General features: G+C 48.0%; 1 protein-coding gene across 2 annotated transcripts in view; it reads left to right on the top strand.

Moving 5' to 3' along the window:
- Positions 1–751: 751 nt before the first annotated feature.
- The window catches only part of NHERF2 (NHERF family PDZ scaffold protein 2), a 55915-nt gene continuing 33530 nt past the window's right edge, over positions 752–23136 (top strand). The window contains exons 1-2 of one of the 2 annotated variants that reach the window (XM_083584766.1): positions 752–1189; positions 6602–6862. In XM_083584766.1, coding sequence (XP_083440892.1) covers positions 887–1189; positions 6602–6862 — 564 coding nt within the window. In that variant the 5' untranslated portion in view covers positions 752–886. The remainder of the gene's footprint in view (positions 1190–6601; positions 6863–23136) is intronic. The other variant, XM_083584765.1, reaches the window with a different exon arrangement.

The following is a 23136-nucleotide window of genomic DNA, read 5'->3' as shown; positions in this document are numbered from 1 at the left end:
CCAGTGTGGTCCAAGAATTTTCAACCATAAGTCCCATTATTCCTGGCTGATGGGAATCGCAGTCCAACAACATGAGGAGGGCACCAGCTTGGCAATAGCTGCACCCCCCTTCTCCCTTTTGCCCCCTTTCTTCCGGGTACACTTTTAAGCCCCAAAACTCTTATTAAAGATCCAGCCCTGCCTGGGAACTCTTCCTGCTCCGAATTTTCCCCGCCTCGCCTCTCAAAAGGGTGGCTGCGGAAAGATGGGGGTGGCGCTTTGCACGAGGCCAGAGGCACGCTTTGCTCCCTTTTCTGCTGGGCGGCTGCTTCACCCGGAGTCCCAAGGCTGGCCTTCGAAAAACTGTTTGGGGGTCCGGGGAGAAGGGCTGCCTTGCCCCAACGAACTCCGTCGCCCCTTTTAATTCATCCCAGCGCCAAAGGTTCTAACCCAGCCGCTTCTCCCGACCCCGCCGGCATCTGGGGGTCTTTCGCCCAGGCTGCCCTCGGGGGGAAGAGAGAGGTTACTGCAGGAGGAAGAAGAAGGGGGGACCCCCTCCCTCCCCATCTCTGGAAGGTTCCGGGTTGCAGCCTGGAGGAGGCGGGAGGGCGCAGCTGCGCCTTCGGCCTGCGAGCGCTCAGGGGGGCGCCATCCGCTCGCGAGTTGGCCCATCGGTGCGCCGCCGCCGCAGCTTCCAGGGCCGGGCTCTTGACCGTCGTCGTCGTCGCGGGCGCAGGCGGGAGGGTCGGGATGGTCCCTCGGGGCGGCCCAGCGGCGGCGACGCCCCCCTAAGGGCCGCCCCCTCGCCGCTCTCCGACCGTCGGAAGCGCCTGGGGCGCAGGAGGAGGCGGCTCAGGCGCTGCTGCCGCGGTTGCTGCTGCACAGGCTGCGGGCTGGCCGGCCGGCCATGGCCAAGGAGCAGGACGCCGAGGCGGCCGGCGCGGCGTCGGCGGCCGCAGCCGGGGCGGGAGGCCCCCCCGGGAGCCGCGCTCGCCAGCCGCCGCCGCCGCCACCTCTGCAGCCGCGCCTCTGCCACATGCTGAAGGGCGACAACGGCTACGGCTTCCACCTGCACGGCGAGAAGGGCAAGAGCGGCCAATTCATCCGCAAAGTGGAGCCCGACTCGCCGGCCGAGGCGGCGGGGCTGCGAGCCGGGGACCGCGTCGTCGAAGTCAACGGGCTCAACGTCGAGAAGGAGACGCACCACCAGGTCCGGGGAGACGGTGGGCTTTCGGGGTGGGGTGGGGGTCGACGGGAAGCCGCCAAGGCTCAGCCGCTGTCTGCCGGTGCTGGGAGGGCTGACGGTGAGCCTCCAGGCTCAGGCGCAGTCTACCGTTGCTGAGCACCTGCTACACCAGAGGCCTCAGGTGGGGCTTCCCCAAGGAGGCTTGGGTGGACCTTCCTTGCCACGACCTGGCAAGGCACGTCTGACTCCTAAACTGGCATCTGTTTTAGTTTAACAACAGCTTTTGGGAGAAGAGGTGTCAATTAGTTAAAAGCAGGGCGTCAATCAACGGAATCGATCGACGCTGGCAACCGTTTGACGTGGTGGCCAGATGGAACCTCCTGAGGCCACGCAGTCTACCTCTAAATGACGACGGCCCCCTAGGGAGCTGGCTGTCACCTTGGTGTTCTGCTCCGGAGACCTTAGAGGTGTCCGAAGCTGTGGGCTAGGGACTCTTAGCCTGATCCAACCTGCTTTGAAGGGCTGACTTCTGGATGCGGCTGGGGTGGGCTTGGAGTGCCAGATTGAGGGGAAATGCCCTTTTGGGGAGCAGAGGTGAAGGCAGGCCACCAAGATAGGAGCCAAAAGGACTGTTCCCGTCCTCCTGCTGCTCTGGGACTGCCTGATAAGGGCTTCCAAACCAGCTTGCTTGCTCTTGCTGGTAGATATGTGTGAAAGAGGGACCCACCTTCAGAGCGCCTTTCCTGCCCTGGGTCTCAGGGTTTTCAGTTAGGAAGCTGCCGTGTACTGAGTCAGTCCATTGGGTCCGTCTAACTTTGTGTCGTCTGTAATGATTGGCAGCAGCTCTCCAGGCTTTCAAGGAGGGTTCTCTCCCAGCCCTACCTGCAGATGCTGGGGATTGAACCTGGAACCTTATGCATGCAAAGCGGACATGGTTGTGGACCTCCTAAGGCCTTCTTAGTTATGTGTACTTGTGAAGGTGCTGCAGCAGATACACGTCTCTGGAAGCCTGTAAGGTTCTTGCGGCTGCAAATGTTTCAGGCGTGCAAGCCCAAAGCCTTAGGTGCACGCATCAAAATGTAATGTTGGAACGCAGGAAGCTCATGTCAAGTCAGACTGTTGATCAAGTTGGATAGCTCAGTGGCAGAGCACCTGCTTTGCATGCAGAAGGTCCTGGGGTACAATCCTCAACAATGGCATTTCCAGGTTAGGTTGGGCATGTCCCTGTCTGCAACCCTGGAGAGCCTCTGGCAGTCAGTGTGGACAGCACTGAGCTGCAGCCCTTCCCCAAAGATCTGAGAATGTAGGGAGCTGCCTTATAATGAGTCACACCTTTAGCTCAGTATTGCCTACACTTACTGGCAGTGGCTCTTCAAGTTTTCTGGCAGGGAGGCTTTCCCAACCCTACTCAGAAGAGGCTTTAAGCGACCCTTCGTATGGGGGGCCTGACACCCTCTCTACCTACTTGGTCCCCACGACTTGCTCGCTGGATGGATGTTTTGGATCTGCCAAGCTGGGTGCCACTGTGGAGTCCCTTTTGACAAATATACCCCCCCAGCACCACTCTGTGTCTCTTGAGATTGGGGCTTGAGCTGTGGATCCTCGTGGTGATCCAAAAGAATTAAGCTGGGCAGGCAATTTCGTTTGCAATTTCGTTCCAATAACAATTTTTATTGATGCTTGTCCATAGATATGCAAAAGTTCATACCCAGTACAAAGTATCTTTTTATAATACTTCAGAATAAAAGAAATGCTTTTGAAATCTAATCTAAAAAGGAACGGAAGCAAAAATAAGAAAACAAAGGAAAATAAGAAGGAAATAAAATGAAAATTTCACATGCAGTCATGGTCACTCCTTCTTGGAATGCATATCGTGAAGCTAGGGAGAGTATAGAAAAAGAGCAGCGATAGCAACTGAGGTTTTTAGGCTAAGTATTTGCTCTTATAAACAGAGATTTTATCCTGTAGGACTTTTTTGGGCTTAGACAGAAAGGCAGCTAAGTACTGTGGTGAATTGTGAATGGTGTAGAGAGCAGCCGGCACCAGCTTGGCGGCTTCCAGATGTTGTCTGACTTAATCTGTTGTAGTCCAGCAACATCTGCAAGGCACCAGGTTGGTGACGCTTAGCACAGCGTGAGTGAGTAGAGAGAGAATCTCAAAATGTTAGTTTTGGGGTTGGCAGCCGGCGGTCTCTGGGCAAAATCTGCCCTACTCCCTGTTTGGTGCCATTTTGCCTCTCGGTTACCAAGCCAGGGAGAGCATAAATTGGATGTAGATGAGCAGCGTCTGTGGAAATGAGATGTTGCAGCAGGGCAGTAGGGTGTTGGCTGTCCTCACCTTCCTTGCCAAGCCTGGCTCTCAAGTGAAATTAGTTTCTGTTTTGTGTTTTGTATTTTTATTCATCTTTTTTCTTTTTCATGTATTTTTCTGTGTTCTCTTTTTTGTATCTTTTTCTTTTTATATGACCTTTTTTCATTTTGTAAACTTATGTTTTTGTGAAACTTCAATAAATATCTTTAAAAAAAAAGAAATTAGTTTCTGACAGAAGAACCTGAGAAGAGCCAGCTATGAATTTGTCCAGTCCTTTTTCGAAGCCATCCAAGTTTATAGCCGCCATTGTATCTTCTGGTAGCAAATTCTGTAGTTTAACAATGCTAACTGTGCAGAGAAGTACTTTTTTGAATCTGTCCTGAATCTTCCGACAGTTAGCATTGGATTAACATTCAGCTGACTTGGGCACCAACTCTTGGGATTATCTAGATCCACTTGGTTCAGGATTCAAGAAGCTGTAACTTGGCACTTTATGAAATACCTGCATTCAGTCAGTCAGACTTCTTTCTTGGAAAACATAGGTCATCACAAAAATGCAAACAGGATAGATCACTTCAGCACAGGTGGCCCCCAGCAGATGAGCCGCCATGTTGTACAGTAGGGGTTGCCAACCTAGCACCCGCATGCGCCATGGCAGCCTCTGGGCAGGTGCCCCAGATTCTGAGCTTTCTTTCCTTTCTTATCTATTTAAAAAAGTAAGTCTCCAGCCCTCCTAGAAAGGAAGTTATGGAGTAAAATGTGCAGGCACCTTCTAAGTGATTTCTATGAAATTATTGTGGTGTGGCTTACCATGTACATTTCGCTTGGTACCGAGGGATGCTCCCTGTTGCTATTAGACAGCAACAGCATCAGGCAAGGCTATATGGTCAGGCAACCACGTCTGAAGCTGTAGAAGTGAGAAGTCAGTGGACAGGCAGAGATCAGAGGTGACAGTGGCAGTGATGGGGTGAATGGGAATGTTTGTAGGAGAGTCTTTCTGTTTGCGCTGGAGAGAGTAGCTATGCCTTGCTCTGAGTGTGGATGCCAAAATAATTAGAACTTGTATTTACGCCCTTTTAAAATGTGTTGTGGAAGAGGAGGTTATTGGGTTGTCTTTTTTGTTGTTGTTATTGTTATGTATTTTCTCCTTTCTATGTTATGATCTTATGTTGTGAAATGCCCTGAGATCTACGGGTATAGGGTGGTATACAAAGAAACAAGCAATCAAATCAAGCCCCAAAGAGGATTTGAGAGGTGATCAGCTGCTCTCTTGTGTCACAAAAATGACCAGCTTCCCTTGCCTTGCTGAGGAACTTACTCCTGCCAAAGCCCAGTTGCTTCCAGGAGTGGGGAGACCTTTGTCTTTAACCCACCTCTGCCACTGCCTTCTCTGTGGTCCTGGCCTCTGTTCACTTCCCTTGGTCTGCTATGTGTATTGCTTGTGTTTTTGCAAAGCTCCTTGAATAGCTCTGCGTTCCTTCTGATCCTTCATTGCAATTGCTGCACAGTTGAAACGTTTACTTGCTCTGCGGTTGAGCTCGGAGGCCGTCTTAATGGGAAGGAATGAGCAGGCTGGAATCTGCGTCGGAAATCAGGTTTTAGGATTTGTTTTGTTTTGTTTTCAAGCCACGGGGGTTTCCTTTCGTTTGTGCATGTAGGAGTCGAGCTGGATTGGCAACGTTCTTCTCTAGCTCAGGTGAATTAGTTGCACAAAGCATAAAGCATGAATGCCTCTGTGGAAATTTTCATATTGGTAGATGAATGCAGCCTTGCAAGTAGCTGCTCGCCTGGGTCGGCTGCGGTAAGCAAGAGGTGTCCCTAGGCGAACAAGCAACAGAACTTTTGCAAACTGGAAGAAGAGGCGAATAGGTGATTCCTACCCCCTGCTTCTCTGGGGCCATAAATGGTATGTGTCACCAGGTGGCTGATGCAAAGTGGCTCTGAAAGGGAGCAGAAGGCCTGCCTGGCACTCGCATCGTTGCTCTTCCAGCAAGCATATGATTGGCAGTGCCTGGCTCATTGCCTCTGGAGATTGCAGGCAGCTCCCTGGATCAGTTTAGTTAGTTCATTTTAAGATGGGCTGCACTCTGTAAATTTCACACCGTGGGCATTCTGTCATCCACAGAGACTGGCTGCCTAACCTTGCGTTCAGGGTAGATGAATGAAGAGGCACTTAGGTCCTCAGCATCGTTTGTCATTTGGTACCTTGGTGGCTGGACAGTGTCCTCTCTGAGAAGCTGCATGTGGGCAAATGCAGGAGCAAATGGCTGGCACGGGCTGCCATCGCACCTCTTGACCATGCAGGCAGGGCCCATGGCAGTCGCTGCTGGTCTGCCTGTCATGCTTTTGCACAGCTGGGAAAAGCATTCAATGAGCAGAGCAGCAGAGGGGAAATGGACCCCCTTCTCTCTGGTTACTAATTGCCTAAGGGGCCTCCTGGGATGATCTCTTAGCACGTGGGCAGGTACATGCTTGCAAGAGGTAATCCTGTACAGCATCTGTCTCCGCCTTCCCCAGCCTAGTGCCCCCCAGATGTTTTGGGCTACAGCAACTCACATCACCCCCAGTTTCATGCAGTCATGGAGGGCACCAGGCTGGGGAAGGCTATTCTCTCCAATATTTGCTTAACTTTCATAGATTTTAACTCTGTGGCATCTGCTATGAATTTTGGAAAGCTGTTTGTCCGTCTGTTCTTTTATGCATTTGGAAACATTCTTAAGATACAGTGAGCAGATTTTGCATGTTGGCCCCTGAGATCAAGGAGCAGGGTTTTGGCTATTTTTGGGTACCATTGGATGCCATTTTGCATCCTGCTAGCTAGGGACCATGGGCGTTGTAGGCCAAAAACATCTGGAGGGCTGAGGTTGAGGAAGCCTGGTTAATAGGCTATATTAGCCCAACCTACCTCACAGGGTTGTTGTGAGGATTCGGTGGAGAACCACAAATGCCACCTTGAGCTCCTTGGAGGAAAAAGCTGGGGAATAAATGCAGCAAATAAATAAACACAACGCACCAGGCATACGGTTTGCACTCGGCAGAAATTCTGTAGCCGTAATTGCTTGGTTTCCGCCCCCGGGAGTCCCTGCTCATATTTGTTTTCTTCCTTTCCTGCCCATCCTTCGCCAGGTGGTGCAGCGCATCAAGGCTGTGGAAGCAGAGACTCGCTTGCTGGTGGTGGACAAAGAGACCGACGAGTACCTGCGGAGCCTGCAGCTCACCTGCACCGAGGAGATGGCCCGCACGGGCATCGTGGCAAACCCCGAGGTGTCGCCGGTCAAGCCGACTGCAAGCGACAACAACGGCGAGGCCTGGAAGCCCCAGTTGGACCTGAGCAACCGAAACCTCAAGAGGCACAAGCACAGCTTGAGCTCAGAGAGTGGGAAGAAGGTAAGGCCAATTTCGGGCGCATGTGGAGGGTTGTGTGGGTGTAACTCCGGGCAGCCAGAGGTTTCTGGGTTGCTCTGGACTTTCCAGGATGGTGGCGGCCATGCGCAAGCGTGATTTATATTTCTCCGCTTGAAGCACACTTGCACCACTTTATGTCATGGCTTCCCTCAAAGAATCCTGGGAGCTGTAGTTTGTCAAGCGCGCTGGCCTCCCAGAGCTGCAGTTCCCAGCACCCGTTGCAAACGACAGTTCCCATGAATGTTATAGAGTGGTATGAGAGCACACTTTGAAGGCATGCTGCACATGCCTGACGGAGTTTGCATTTAAAGAGGAAGCTACCTCATTTGCAATTTCTGAAACAACACTTTGAAATTCTGGATTTTGCAAAGCAGATTGCTGGCCAGCTTATGCATAAAAGAATGTGTATACTTGTGTGCATAGAAATGCCCCTTTTGGTGAAAATAAGATTCAAAAATGCATTGTATTGGGGGAATTGTATTGCAAAAAATGTGTACTTTGGGCAAAATTGCATACAACGATGTGGATATCGGGAGAGATCAGCACTGAAATGCATGACGGATTTTCATGAAGACTAGCCAAACTTATATGGGAATGTGTAGATGTTAAGGTTGGGGGAATGAGCTACTGAAAGAGGCTGAAATGGTCAGATTCCCCCATCCCTTGCCCAGCCACTGAAAAGCCTGATTGTGTTTCTCTTGGGCTGAAGGTGGCAGATGGACTTGCTTTGAAGGAATACAAAAAGGGTGGGTGGGTAGGGGCACCCAGGAGCATTTTGACTGGACATTGGGAGTGAGTGTTGGGACTGTGATGAATACACAGCAGAGGGAGGTTTTTAGTTGGGCTTTCCTGCACCAGGGAGGGGTATGGTGGTGGGAGAGATAATCTGGCATTAGCGGAAAGGGAAGGGTTAGGGGAATGAAGTGGTCCTTAGTTACTCTGTGGCAAATGAGGTCAAGATGTGTCGTTAGGGCTCTATTTACAGGCGCCTGGGGTTATGCCATCAGCAGATTCTCTAGGCTGAAAAGGGGGCTAAGATATTAGCTCCATTAATTCCGACCTCATTTGGTGGTTTGTAGCAAAACAGGCAGGCAAAATGGGAATTCTGCGACCACGAAACCCAGATTCTGTGTCCTGAATAATTGAAGGGAAGCTAAGCAGGTTTGCAAAAGTTTGCAGACAGTTTTGGATTGGCTCTCGATAGAGTAAAGGGTATCTGTTTGGGTGTGGGCAGAAGGAACTACATGGATAACTGAAGTTCAAACATTTGTTTGAAGTATTGTTCCCCCTCCCTCCTACCCAGGCCTGCAAAACTTCTTCTGCATCAGACATGACTCACCTTGGTTCTATGCAAATGTAAATAAATTGGAGAAATAAATGACAACAATAATAAAAAAGTCAGAATTGCTACCTAGCTGAGAAACTTGACAAAAAATTTCCTCTCTCATCCTGTATTGGAAATGGTTTTTCATAGTGGTGTTTAGACAGGCAGCCTTGTTTTAAAAAACAGCCTCAATGTGGACTGGTGATTTGTGAGCTCTTCTTTGAAATACAGTTAAATTTACAGAATAATCCTATCCATATATGCCTGGCCTTTGCATAGGCCATTGGGTTTGTGTGTAAGAGAGAGGTATATTGGGGTTTTGGTTGCTGCTGTCTTTTAATTTGTATTTTGAATCCAGTTTTTTTTTAAAAATGCTGCTTTTCATATTATAGTTAAATTTGATTCTGAAATGTGTGCATTTCGCTCTGGGACCTTTGGGTGATGGGCAGATTATTATTATTATTTGAAATGAGCACATGAATAAATATTTTTAATGGGGCTTGCTCCCAGGCAAGGGCAAACAATCTTGCACCAGGTACGTCTTAAACCGGTCGAGAACCCTACTGATTTTATAGGTGCCTTTGCGTTGTAACGAGCCCCAGGCCAGGAGCCCTGATAACCTCAGGCAAGCGCATGTAGCTCAGCTCCTGAGAATGCCGTCATGTTCCCTTGACTCCTTTACAAATGCACTTCCGCTCTTGCTCTGCGCAGGCTTTTGAAAAAGAGAAAAAGCAACAGTGAACAGAGAGGGTCACCATCAGGTCAGGTTTATAAAGCTTAAATTACAGCTGCTGCGAAACACCTTATTAGAGAGACCCTGGGGCAGGATCTGCAGCCTTCCCAGCACTAATTAGCCCACTTGTGATGTTTTCCAGGGGAGTGGGTGGAAATCGCTCTCTCGCATGTTGCGAATGGATCGCTAAGGGGGAGGGAAGCATCAGCCCCTCTCCTGAGTAAAGTTGAACTCATGGCAGTGTGTACCCCACTACAGTGGTACCTTGGTTTAAGAACAGCTTAGTTCATGAACAACTTGGATTAAGAACGCTGCAAACCCAGAAGTAGGTGTTTTGGTTTGTGAACTTTGCCTTGGAAGCAGAACATGTTCCACATCCTGTTGAGTGTGTTCCATTTGTAAATTGAGTCTCCCGCTACTATGGGAAAGCACGCCTTGGTTTAAGAACGCTTTGCTTTAAGAACGGACTTCCAGAACACATTAAGTTTGTAAACCAAGGTATCACCATATATATATATATTTAAGGGAAATAAATTAAATTATATGCCCCACGGAAATCTCAGTTCTGCAACCTGCCGAAATGAGGCAGATAAGCATATTTACATTTTTCTCCCATCCTCCTCTTATTCTGCATTATTGGGGTGAGGGGCAGTGACTAACATTTTCTGTCTGCTGTAACTTTTGTTCATCCATATGTCCCCCTTAGCTAGCTTCACAGAGTTCAGTACATAAATGGATCTGTGCTTTCAGGTTTATACTGAAGACTATAGACCTGCTCTTTTTTTTTTAAAAAATTAAAATTAAAATCCATTTTTGAAGTCTTGCAGGATTGTGGCCTTTGGTGCACCGCACCGGCCTGGCTGCTCTCAGGCAGACTTAACTGGTGAGGCTGTGATTCAGGGTCCTCTGCCGCAGAACTGCAGACCCTCCTCAAACGTTTTCCAGATTCTATACAGGGCTGGCTTTTAAAAACTCAAAGCATTCATATCCAGCCCAGGAAAGGTTCGTTTTATGTCTTTTATCAGAGGAGCTCTGATTGTGAGGGAAGATTGCACAGTGGCATGTTTTAGGCCTCAACGGCGCGCTTTTCTGAGAGGACAAGGAAGATTCATGGCCGTTTGAGAGCCTGCCACGTTGCTGACACAGTCCAGTTTTAACTGTTGCTAGACCCAGTGAGACATGTTATCGTCCCAGGCAGGTAGCTCAGGTGGTTAGAGCTTGGTGCTGATAACGCCAAGGTTGCAGGTTCGATTCTTGTATGGGACAGCTGCATATTCCTGCATTGCAGGGGGTTGCATTAGATGGTACTCAGGGTCTCTTCCAACTCTACACTTCAATGATTTGGGATGGCTTGTTGTTGGTTACCCTCTAGAACAGCAGTGGGGATAGTTTTCTCAGCCCGAGGGCTGCATTTTCCTGTGGGCAACCTTCCAGGGGCCACATGCCTGCAGTGGGGAGGGCTAGAGGCAAAAGCGGGCAGGGGAATGAGTGTCAATATTACCTTTGTACAGTGGGCTAGTTTCTACATCCGCTGCACTTTCCATCCTCCAGGCAAGCAGGAGACATCATCAGAATTCAAGGACATGTCCCCGGCAGGCAACAATCCTCCAGGAGGGGATGGAGCAGGGGCGTGGCTTCGGGAGAATTCTGAGGGCCAGATAAGAAGCTTGGAGGGCCGTAGGTTCCCCACCCCTGTTATAAAACATGTTGATGCTCCTCTTGGCACCTTGACCCCCTTGGCTTTTCCTTCTCTTTGCCTGTCACCACTATTCTTATTATCGCTATCATTTCCCTCTGTTGTTTCCCCTTCACCGTGCTACAGTTCCCAGCACCCTTAAACTACAGTTCCCATTATGGGAGGAAGTGCTTTAGATGCACGCTGAACGTGCTTGAAATCTGCGGTGTTGATCTACCAGCGTTCTTGCAGAAAGCGCAAGCCTGCAACCGAGGGAGGGTCTGGGGCAGGCATGGGATCAAAGTGTGCGCTCGGTGCCATACGCATGACCTCAGAGCATCCTCCTCTCCTTCTCCCGCCTCCCATTAGAGTTCTGGCCAGGAACTTGAACCGCCTGGTTGTTTTTGAGTCGGGGTGTTGGCAGGAAGCCCCTCCCAAGAAGGAAGGTACCCACCCCACAACAGAAATTTCCTCTGCAGCTGTATTTTTAGTGAAACACAAAGCAAGTGGAAACGGTTGGGAGGTGGGAGCAAGATTAGCATCAGGATGGGCTAGGCTGGGCCCCACGTTTGTTCCCAGGGACACAAGCGAGCGCCGTGGGTCTCTGGACCAAAGGAGCTTCAGATTCCCAGCAGAAAGGGTGGGTGCTACTGAGGAATTGTGCACCAATGTCTCAGTGGAAGACTTGGCAGTGTGATGTTTCCATGGCCAGGATCAGGCCGCTGGGTGCAAAAGAACAATACAGTGGTACCTCGCGTTACATACGCTTCAGGTTACAGACTCCGCTAACCCAGAAATAGTGCTTCAGGTTAAGAACTTTGCTTCAGGATGAGAACAGAAATTGTGCTCCGGCGGTGCAGCAGCAGCAGGAGGCCCCATTAGCTAAAGTGGTGCTTCAGGTTAAGAACAGTTTCAGGTTAAGTACGGACCTCTGGAACGAATTAAGTACTTAACCCGAGGTACCTACCACTGTACTATAAAATCATCTTGTTAGTCCTCATGTTGGCTCTAAAGAGATGGAAGTAGTACCCCAACATCTTGACTCTCTTCTTCCATTGCCCAGGATTTTTGTTTATTTATTGTGTATTTGTTGCATTTATATCCCTTCCTCTGAGGAGTACATGGCTCTTTTCCTCCCCATCTCACCCTCACGACAACCCTGTGAGGGAGGTTAGGCTGAGAGCGAGTGACTGAGATCACCCAGTGAGCTGCATGACAGAGTGGGGGATTTGAACCCTGGTCTCCCAGGCCTTAGTCCGATGTTCTGACCACTACACCATGCTGGCATTGCATGTGGTGATAAGAGGTTTTGGCTCAAAACCTGCCTCAGTGCATGTTTTACGCAGATAAAATGGGTACAAAGATGCATAGTTTGCGAAATACAAAATTGCTTCAGAGACAGTGCTTCACGCGGGTTGAAAAATATCAATTTGTAGATTGATGGAGAAACAGGAAGTAGGAGACTTATGAACGAACACATGCAAAACGGAGACGTATCAAGTGATCTTGAGCGTGCAATAAGGAACAAAAACCTCATTATCCAAAGGGGCACTCCCTCATCCCTGATCTATCTCAAATGAGATAGTGAGAGCCAGTGCAGTACAGTGGTTAGAATATTATTCTAGGACCCAGGAGACCAGGGTTCGAATCCCACTTGGCTATGAAGCTCCCTGGGTGCCTTTAGGCCCGTCATTACCTCGCAGGGTTGTTGTGGGGAATAAATGAGGAGCAGCTGCCTCTTTTTTCTTTCCTGGTTTCCTGACTGGTGAATGGGTCTGGAAAGGACTGGGCAGCCTCAAATTCTCAATCTCTCTCTAGCCAGATAAGAAAGAGTGGTTTTTTGTTTTTTTAAAAATGTAAACTTCGTTTATTTGCGGAATTAATTAATAAGCCAGAAACTTTCAAACTCACTCACTGGCTTGTAAGAATATTAAATAGCTGTAAACTAATTAGGAATATGTTGGCAGGACCCAGGCGACTGCGTGAGCTCTCGTGTACTCCTTATTCTGCAGATCCCAGCTTAATCTTTTACATCTGACTGTTTAAGCATTTGCCTGACAAACAGAGCTGCATTCAGGCAAGCCACAGATTTAAGTGGTGGCTTTAAAGTTCTCTGAAGGGCCTTTTAATTCCATTAACGGGTTGGCGAATGCGGGATTAACGGGTCATTTAAGACCTCTGAGCGGCTCTTCATTGGGATTTCTGATAAAGGAGCTCTGGGGAAAAACCCAAAGGCCCCAGTAGACCAGAGCTGATTTTCCCACGGGTTTGAAGGGAGCAGGAGGTGTTTTAGAAGCTCCCTGAGGGACTGGAAGAGTTAGAGGCAAAATGAGCAGTAGTCAGGTGCTGACAACTCAGAACCATGGAAGGGACCCGAGGGTCATCAACAATGCAATGCCCCCTGCAAGGCCATGGGTGGCAAAAGAGAGAGAGAGTTGAGATTGCAAAGTTGTGCACTTGGAACAATTGATGCAGGCTTCTCAGACTTCTCAGTGTGCATTTGTGATGATTTGCACTCATGATGGTGTTGGCACTCTGATTCCATAAGAAGAGACTGATGAATCAGGCCAGAGGGGACCTAACTTGCCTGACATCCTGTTCTCCCATGGCCAACCAGAAGCCAGTGGGAAACACTCAAGCAGAACCCTCAAACATCTGAGGCTGTAGGAGAAGGCTTTGAGGTCAGGGAAGATGATGTCCGGCTTCAGCCCCCTCACCTTTTGTTTTTAGAAAACAAGCACTTCTCTCGAATTTGAGATAGGCCAGTGTGTTTGGTCCCCAGGAAAGCAAGATGTTCAACTTGGTGCAGAGAGGGGTTGGCGAGAGGAATTATTTTGAGCCAGGGCCTAGGCTTTTCAGAGGCATGTGAACTAGTAATGGAGGCGGTGCCTCTGAGCAGGACTTTATCTCCTTCCCCTTACCACCAAATAACCATCAACTTATAAAGTCCACAAACTAGAAGCCTCAGGTCCCAGTTCCTCTCTTCTTAGAGATTAGATGCAATGATTCTGTTAAAAGCTCATGGCTGCTGTTGTCCCTGGATACCTTTTTGCAGGGGAAAGAACATCAACAGACTTGTTGCACGATCTCCTCCACCCCATCTTTGGTGTCCTTTAGGGCCTCCTTTTGCTTTCTCGGAACCAAGCTGCTCACAGCTCTGTTCTCTTTCGGGGAAAGGGCCTGCTGGTGATGTTTCCTGGAAGTAGAGCTGTGTTTATGCCAACGGCCCAAGCGATTTGGTGATGATGGGTGGTGGGGAAAGAGTTCCATTAACATGTCTGTGATGATCTCTAGGGATGGGAGATCGCTAGGGAAGGGGGAGAAAGTCGACCCAACTGACAATTAAAAGCGAACCTGCCGAATTCACACTTTGCAAAACAATGCAAGAACCAAAGCACAGCCTCCTTGGAAATACGTGCTTTCCTGACTTTTGCAGTGCAGTTGTAATGTGTACAAAAATGCACATGCTAAGGTAAAATGTCCATAAAAATGCTTATATTGGTAAAAAATAACATGCAAAAGGGGAAAATTGCTTTGTAAACAAGTGTACTTTAGGCAAAATTGCATACAAAATGTGTATATTGGGAGGAATTTGCACTAAAATGCTGATGAATTCTAAGGAGGGTTTTCAACAATGCAAACAGATTTGGCGAACTGAATTTAAGACTGGAGAAATGAGAAGCTGAAAATGACAGATTTCCTTCTGCTTAGGGATCACCCAAGGTGGCTGGGCAATCTTCTCAGGATTCAGAAAAAGGCAATCTCTTGCAGTTTTGCAGAGGATACTGCATGGGCACTTTGGCTGCCATCGATGCTGGGTCAGCGCTAGTGTGCCAGCATCGGTGGGTGGCCCCAAGGGGGTGTGATGAGGGCAAGGAGACTCCCTTGGGTTGTGGGTGGGCTTGCTCCTTGGTGAGAGATTGGAGCAGCTGGCAGGTGCATGCGTGTGGGTTCACCTGGCTCCCAAGAGTGAAGAGGAATGGCAGGGAGCTGCATCTGTGGTTAGAGCATGAATCCAGCTCACAAACACATATTCAGTGTGATTGGTGGGAGATTTTGCTACTTCATATTCTTTTGATTGGTTGGTTGTAATTAGAATCCCGTTAACTGCTTTAGAGTGGATGTTTTGGGGCCCCAAAGCAGTATGTATAGATAAATCGTAACATTTATCCAGTTTTTAAAGATTATTTTATGGATTGTGTTATTGTATGATTAAAAAAAAAATCTGTTTGCCTGTTTGCAAATTGCTCTTTTGCAAAGGGTGGCAACATAAATTATCTAAGGAACACACTGCTACATTGGAACCCTTGAGAAATTATCCCCTTCTTTCATACCGCTAGGGTAGCCATGCAAACCCTTTTTTCAACATGTCAGGGAGCTGCCTTTTAGCCTTTTACACACACAGTGGTCAAGATAACTTGCCTTTTTTAAAAAAACCTCTGGCAAAAAACAACCTCCCTGGCTGACTGTTCTGAACAAAGGCTGGGATCTGTGGACAGGTTCCCAAATGCTTCAGCTGTAATTCAGAGCAATATATCAGGATTATCATGCCAGGTTAATAGCTATGAAGCCTTCTTGATAGACTGTGATTAAAAGCACCTTCAGAAGCCAAGTGCGTCATAATGGAGACAGATCTGCCACTCTGGAAAAGCCTGCAGTGATGGAGAGCAGAATCCGTCAGGGTCCTGCAGACAGAATAATCAGTGGATTGGAGTGCTGTTCCTGTAAGCAAGGGCTTTTTGGGCGGGTAGTGGGGGGAAAGACGGTTAAAATGGAGACATGGCAGGGCAGGCTTCGCCAGCCTGGTGCTCCCCAGATGTTTGGGACTGCAGCCTCGTTCAGCACAGCTGTAGGATGCTGGGGCTGATGGCAGCTGTAGTTTAAAATATCTGGAGGGTGTGAGGTTGAAGCACAGGAGGGAGGCAGAGTTGCTCTTGTGCTTGAATCTTGTTTGTGGGTTTCCCACTGGGGCATCTTGTTGGCCACTGTGAGAGCAGGATTCTGGACTAGATGGGCCATCGATCTGGTCCACCCGGCTCTTCTTATGTTCCTAGATTAGGGAAGGCTTGGATAGATCTCTGTTCTGATCTTTCAGGGCACTATTTACATTCCTGCTAAAGATCTCGATTAGCCGCTTAGCTTTAATTAACAGCACTGTTATGTCAGCTCAAAATTTCCTCTTGTGTTGACAGTAAGCCATCTAAAGTGCTGTTCCTGGCCTAGGTAACATTTCAAGGCCAGCAGCTTTGGTTGTTGGTGTGGAAACCCTCTCAGTCAAAACCAAGAGGTGTTTTTTTCCAGCTGTCTTTGAATAAAATTACATTTATAGCTTTAATAGTAGTAAGAAGTGGAACGTACATAACATGACTGCAGAATCTCTCCAAGAAAGCACTCATAGTCAAGAAATGGAAGCCAACAGCTCTCTGAGGAGAACCATTTTGCTCTGGAGATAGTGGTATCAACTGAGCTGCCATCGGCTTACCTGGCATGGCGAGGGACAAAAAGCCAGCACATTCCAGGTTCGCCCTGGAAGGCCGAGGCCCCACCCTGTAAGGTCAATAACTTGTTCCTGCATTATCGCCATTTCCAAAAAGGTTGGGTCACCTGGATATTTCTCAGAGGCCTCTGAGGCCTGTTTCACCCCCCCCCCAATTTAACTATAAGCATTCCATTAAAAAAAAAAGTGAGCTTCAAAGCTGTTTATTGTATGAATCTTAACAACAAGAACTTGGTACCTGAGTTCCTTTCCTTTCCCCTCCTCATTCATTTTTCCTTTTGTGTCATGTCTTTATAGGTTGTTAAACCTGAGGGCTAGGACTGTGTTGTGCTCTATTGATCTGTAAGTCCCCCTGAGAGCTTTTTCTGGCTGAAGAGCAGGGTGTTAAATGCTTTGAATGAGCAAATAGATAGCAATACTAATGATCTGCGAGTGAGTAGCTTGATCTGAACAGGCAAGACAGCTTTGGTGCCCAGGAGACTGTGAGTAAAGGCAGTGGGATCAAAAAGGTCGAGTTACACATAACTGATTTGAACTCAGCTTGTGAAATCTTTAGCTTCAGATTTGAGGCAGGTCTCTAGTGGAACAAAAATGTTTTGAAATGTGGGACCTACAGGTTTAGCAAAGAATTATAGACACACATCTTCTTTGACTTCAGGATTATATTTTTGGATGCTGCCCTAGGAGAGGTTGAGGTGCTTGAAGTGGGGTGAAGATGAATTGTAGGATTCAATGTGGAGCTGCTTTATGTTGAGCCTTCCCCAATCTGAAGCCTCTTTTGGGCTCCAGCTCCCATCATCCTCAGGCAGCTTCATGGTACCAAACATCTGGAGGGCACCAGGTTGGGGAAGGCTGGTAAAATATGTCTGCTCTAGCATATATCTCCCTAAGGAGATGATGGACTTTTAGGAGGAATTTAAAGATCTTCCTGTTTCCTCAAGGCATTTGATGGCTAGAAGATAGTATTCTTGGTAACCCCATAATCACCAGCTGAGAGAATGTTTTTAGAATGTTTCTAACTGTTTTTAGAATGCCTTTGACTATGTTTTTATTATAATTGGTGTGTTTGCCACACTGAGCTTTTTCAGGAGGAAGGGCAGGGCAAAACATTGAAATAAATAGGGAATATGGTTCCTTGACAAGGGCCTCTAGTGATACTAGGGTCTCCGCAGCAAGGGAAGGTTGCAGTGTTTGTGACTTCTTAGTTTAGAGAAAGGTTGGGCAAGAGGTGACACAATACATGTTTCCAAAATTATGCATGGCATAGAGAAAGTGGATAGAGAAAAGTCTTTTTCCCCCTCTCATAACACTAGAATTTGTGGACATCCAGCAAAACAGAATGTTGGAATTCAGGAGTTACAGAGGATAGCCATGATGGCTTCACAGTTGGAGGCAGCAATGCTTCTGAATACCAGTTGCTAGAAACCACAGTGGCAGAGAGTCACTCTTGTACTCAGATCCTGCTTGTGGTCTTCCTATTGAGGCATCTATCCCATTGACTCATTGGCCTGATCCAGCAGGACTCTTCTTCTTCAGGGCTGGTCCAGCCATTGGGCACCCACTTCATGTGGCAGATTTGGGATGGGTGGGAAATACCAGTGAGGGACTGGAGAGCAAAGCAGGGGAGGGGGGGAATTAAGAGCTTGCCCTTCCTCCTTTCTGCCTTTAAGATGCTGCCCCATCAACAAGGCAGCTTGTTGTGCTACATGAAGTATGGTGTGTGCCTTTGTGGGCACCATCTTGTCTGCCTCAGGCAGCGACATTTCTTCATCTGGCCTTGCCAGTCATTAAAAGCAGGAGGACAGGACAATAAAAATGGAGGAAATGTACACAGGAAGTGTGGGGGATTCAGCAGTGGGGCTGAATGGGTGCTGCGGGCCCGCAACACCTGGAGAGCACCAGAGAAGGCTGTTCTCTGTTTGCAGCAAGATTGGAACCTGTTGGGCCTGTGCCATGTTGCTAACAGTTCTCCTGTTAACACAGCCGTGACACAAATGAAGAAGCAGGTCAGGAACGCCTTCCAAGCTGGAGCAAACATACTTGATCAGCTCCACCCAAAAGCAGAGGTCCTTTCTGTCTCCTCTCCAGGCTCACACTACCTTCTTATGCAGCCAGGGTATAAAAGGGTTGGTGGCTTTATTCGTGAATATTGAATATAGTAAGGGCTGCTGCCCCTGTTTGCATGGCTTTCCAAACCCCTGACTTGCCTTGCCAAGCCCCAGCCCATCTCCTTACAGCTCACCCAAACCCCCATCCCATCACAGCTCCTATATCCCCTCACAGCTCCTCTGTGTCACACCACCCAAACTTCTGTTATGGTAAGAAATGCCACTGCTTTCTACAAGTGGTTCTTTCATGCCTTTCACAATCAGTTCTGGATGTCTGTGCCCATCAGGGAGAAAACACCTATCCCTGGTGCTCACGGCCACCTGACTGCCATGGAAGATGTGGATAAATTTTGGGTCGGTTTCAACACTGCATGTCTTCCTTCCTTGCTAAGTTTCCTTCCAGTTTACTGTGAGTCTTGGCGATCTTCAGATAAACTCCCTGATGAATCACTTTGGTACCAGCTGATAATGTGGTGCTTTCTTCTTTCATTCCCTTGGCGCCTCTTTTTCCAGAAAGGTAGATTGTGCTGGTCTCTTGCAGGATAAGCAAAACCAGAGGCCTTGGGGTCCTCTTAAAGTTTACTGTAATAAATGTGTTGGTCTTTAAAGGTGCCACAAGCTTCTTTGTTGTTTGTGTGCTGCTTGTATACTTGGCCCTGCATAACCCAGTTTGTTGTGTAAAACCGAAGAAGTTGAGCAGATTTTTAACTAAAAAAAATCATTTAAAAACAAAGCAGCTATTTTTTGCCCTCTCTCACACCTTTGTTAGAGGGATGTTTGCCAAGAGGCGAAATCTTAGACCATAATGGCTGCTTTCAGAGTGTATGGAGAGAAAACGGTTCCTGGTCACTCTGTCCTCTTTGCTTTGTCTTGGATCAAGATAGATTAGATTCCATCGCAGCATTCTTCCCAGCAAAGGGCGGGAATGGATTATATTTGGCTGCTAAGCTGAAAACGGAGCTGATAGATCCTGTCCATCACACCATACACACCCCGCCTCTCCGGAGATGGCGCTGCTCTCTGCGGGGTTATCTGACCCAGCTGATAATTCGTGATTTGTACCTGCTTAAAAGTAAATTGAAGAATGTGGGAAGGTGGAGACGTGCTGGCTGGGAGTTGTATCCTAAAACATCTCTGCGGTTTCACAGGGTTAGGCGAAGGCTGGCATAGGATATGCAGTGCTCAAAGTGACGTGTGTTGGTAGAGGCGTACGTGAACAGTCGTAAGACGGGTTTTATCAGGGCCTCAGCCACGTGTGTTTCTGGAAGCTGCTGCATTTTGATAAGCTGGGTGGGAATGGACGGCTGAATTCTTGCAAGCTTCTTTTGATTTAATTAACCGGAACATCTGTCCCTGGACAGTTTTCCGAAGGGTAGAGAGGTGGCTGTGTCAATTTCTTGGACCCAGTGACAAAAGCACAGAAGCCGAAGCTCTAATAAAATTTGTCTTTGAGATGTTCTTCCTAATAGTTAAGTTTATGACCTTAACGTGTGATGGGGAGAAAATGGATGGAGGAAAGTTTCTGTCTCTCCCCAAAAAAACACTAGAACTTGCAGACATCCAGTGAAGTTGAATGTTGGAAGCTTCAGGACAGTCAGAAGAAACTACTACTTCACGGAGCACAGAGTTAGATTGTGGAACTCACTTGTACAGGAGGCAGTGATGGCCGACAACTTGGATGCCTTTAAAATGGGATCGGACAAATTCATGGAGGGGAATAAGGCTGTCAGTGGCTGGGGAAACCCAGCCAGATGGGAAGGGTAGAAAATTATTATTATTATTATTATTATTATTATTATTATTATTACTACTACTACTACTACTACTACTACTACTCATGATGGGTCTGCTGAAAACCACAGGGAGAGAGAGGGCTTGTGTGGTCAGGTCTTGCGTGTGGGTTTCCTTTTGGTGTATGTGGTTGGCTATTGTGGGGCAGGGTATTGGACTAGATGGGCTATTAGCCTGATTCAGCAGGGCAAATTATTATGTTCTGGTAAGATAGTAAAGAAAGATTCATGGCCCTTTTTTGCTCTCCCCCCCCCATAAATTATTATTGTATATAAATTATTTCCCCTTTGCCTTGTACGTGTTCATTTTAAAAGGAATGTACAGAAAAGAACAAAGTCCATTTGGTTTCTAAAATAAAGCCAAGGATCTTACTATGTTTATGCAGAATTTTCAGCTGATCTGCTGAGGAACTTCTGCACAAGTTCTAGGAGGGGAGGAGAGGATTCTGGGGCAATTTGGGGGGGACCCATTCAGAGCCAAACTGGATGGGATAGGGCAGCTACGTGCTTGTATTTGTTCACCTATAGGAGGGTTGCGGAATCATTAAGAATACAGGCATAAAATGCTTATACTGGGGTAAATGTGCATAGAATGCATATATTACTGAAAATAACATTAAAAATGCATTCTAGTAGGGGAAGTCACTTTGCAAAAACATGTATCTTATGGAAAACTGTATGTAAGCATATTTATATTAGGAAAAATCTGCTGACAAATTTTCATTAGGCTCTTTAATGTTAGAATTGAATTTAGGAGTTTCACTTTTCAGTGTGCAGTTTTTCCACATTTAAATTGCATAAGGGCATTACAATGTAAAGGGCTGGACAGAGAGCCAAAATTGTGATTTTGTTAATGTCCACATTTGCTAAGAGGATGTTTGCGGGAACAAAAAAAAAAAGTGTGTTGTAACTTTACACACAGGCAGCTCCTGCAGGAACGGAAATCAAGGTCATCTGCTGGCCTTGCTAAATAGCAAATGCTGCTGCTGTTATTATTAATGATAATATTTATTCAAAAGCCTGAGCTCAGTAGCGCTAAGAGGATGAGATTTGGGAGGCAGGCATACCCATTTACTGGCAACAAGATGTTCCTTTGCCAGCTGTTCTTAGTTTGGTTTGGACTTCGACATGAGCTTAGTTCAAATGTAACACCCAGCCGTGGTTTCAGGCCTGGTGCCAGTGGTTGACCAGGTCAGGCACTGGCTAAGGGACCCTGGAGCTTGGAAGGGGGACACCAGAGAGCCAGTATGGTGCAGGGGTTAGAATGTTGGACTATGGCCTGGGAGACCAAGGTTCGAATCCACACAGCCCTGAAACTCACTGGGTGACCTTGGGCCACTTACTGCCTCTCAGCCTTACTCAGCTCTCAGTGTTCTTGTATGGATAAAATGGGGCGAGGGAGAACTACGTACCTGACTTTGAGCACCTTGGAGGAAAGGCAGGATATAAATGTAATCAAGTAAAAAAGAAAAAGAAACCTCACTGGCCCAACTCATCACCATTCACTGACTGTCCGCCCACTAGGCCCCTGGAGGCTTTTCAGCAGCACATGATAGAGCTGCTTTTGAAAGTGACCCAAGCGCAGGTCTCATCTGTGGTGGCTGCCTTCTATTTTAAATTACCAAGAACGTAATGCCCCACCTCATAGATCTACGAAACCCATTGCTCTCTAGATCTGTAGGCCAGGGCATCGATACCTCATAACAACAGCCTGCTAGATCAGGTCAGTGGCCCATACAGTCCAGCAACCAGTTCTCTCCACTCCTGCAGTTTCCGGCAACTGGAAATTGAGAAGCATGACTGCCTCCGAATGTGGAGGCAGAGCATAGCCATCATGGTCAGGAGCCATTGGTAGCTTTCCCTTCCATGAATTTGTTCATGGAAGGTCGGTGGTCCGAATCCCCGCGATGGGGTGAGCTCCTGTTGCTCGGTCCCTGCTCCTGCCAACCTAGCAGTTCGAAAGCACATCAAAGTGCAAGTAGATAAATAGGTACCGCTCCGGTGGGAAGGTAAACGGCGTTTCTGTGCGCTGCTCTGGTTCGCCAGAAGCGGCTTAGTCATGCTGGCCACATGACCCGGAAGCTGTACACTGGCTCCCTCGGCCAATAAAGCGAGATGAGCACCGCAACCCCAGAGTCGGCCACGACTGGACCTAATGGTCAGGGGTCCCTTTACCTTTACCTTTTTAAGTCTGTGGCCATCACAGTCTCCTGCGGGAGAGAGTTCCAAAGTTTAACTCTGTGCTGCATAGAGATTGACTTTCTTTTATCTGTCCGGAGCCTTCCAACATTCAGCTTCATTGGATGACCACAAATTCTTGTGTTAGGAAAGAGTTGGAAAAACCTTTCTCAGTCCGCTTTCTCCATGCCATGCATAATTTCATAAACTTGTCATGTCGCCTCTCACTCGCTTTTTCTCTGAACTGAAAAGCCCCAAATGCTGCAACCGTTCCTCACACCATTCCCTTCGCTCCATGCCCTTGATCTTGCGTTGGGGCCTTGCTTGTGGGTGAGGTTGGTGATCACATGGCTTCTGCACCCACAGCCCTCCTCCTCCTCCCCTCCCACTTGCCCACTGGCTGTTCCAAAATACTTTGTACCCTCTTTGTCAGGCTGTTCTTGCTCCAGGAGATAAGGGGGGAACGGAGCAATGCAGGGAATGTTGGCGTGCTCTCGGGGCAGCTGCTTCAGAACTTGCTGTACAGTTTGGGCTCCGAGATAAACCGTGAAGAGGAACTGTGTTCCTTGCTGATAAGGTTTTTCGGACACTGGCTCCTTTCCCACCCTGTTCTGCTTTGGGAAAGCCTGCAAGAATCCTGGTCACATCCTTCCACTTAATTAAAGGGGAATAACTGTACTGAGGGATGGGTGCATGTTTGCACCTGACTAGCCCACAGTGGGCCAGGAATAGTCAACTTTCCCTTCTGATCTTGGGGCCACTCTTTTATCCAGACCAGACTTCCCAAACCTGGTGGCCTCCAGATATTTTGGACTACAATTCCCCATCAAACCCAGCCAGTTGATGGGAGCTCTAGTCCAAAATGTCTGGAGGACACCAGGTTATGGGAGGCTGTTTCAGACTGTTGTCAGCAGCTGGTGGTGTTTTTTGCTGCCTCAAGGACAACCTTTG

This window comes from Podarcis filfolensis (assembly GCF_964270895.1).
Source record: "Podarcis filfolensis genome assembly, chromosome: 14".
NCBI classification, from domain to species: domain Eukaryota; kingdom Metazoa; phylum Chordata; class Lepidosauria; order Squamata; family Lacertidae; genus Podarcis; species Podarcis filfolensis.
Note: the sequence above shows the minus strand (reverse complement) of the source record. Positions and strands in the feature narration are given on the sequence as shown.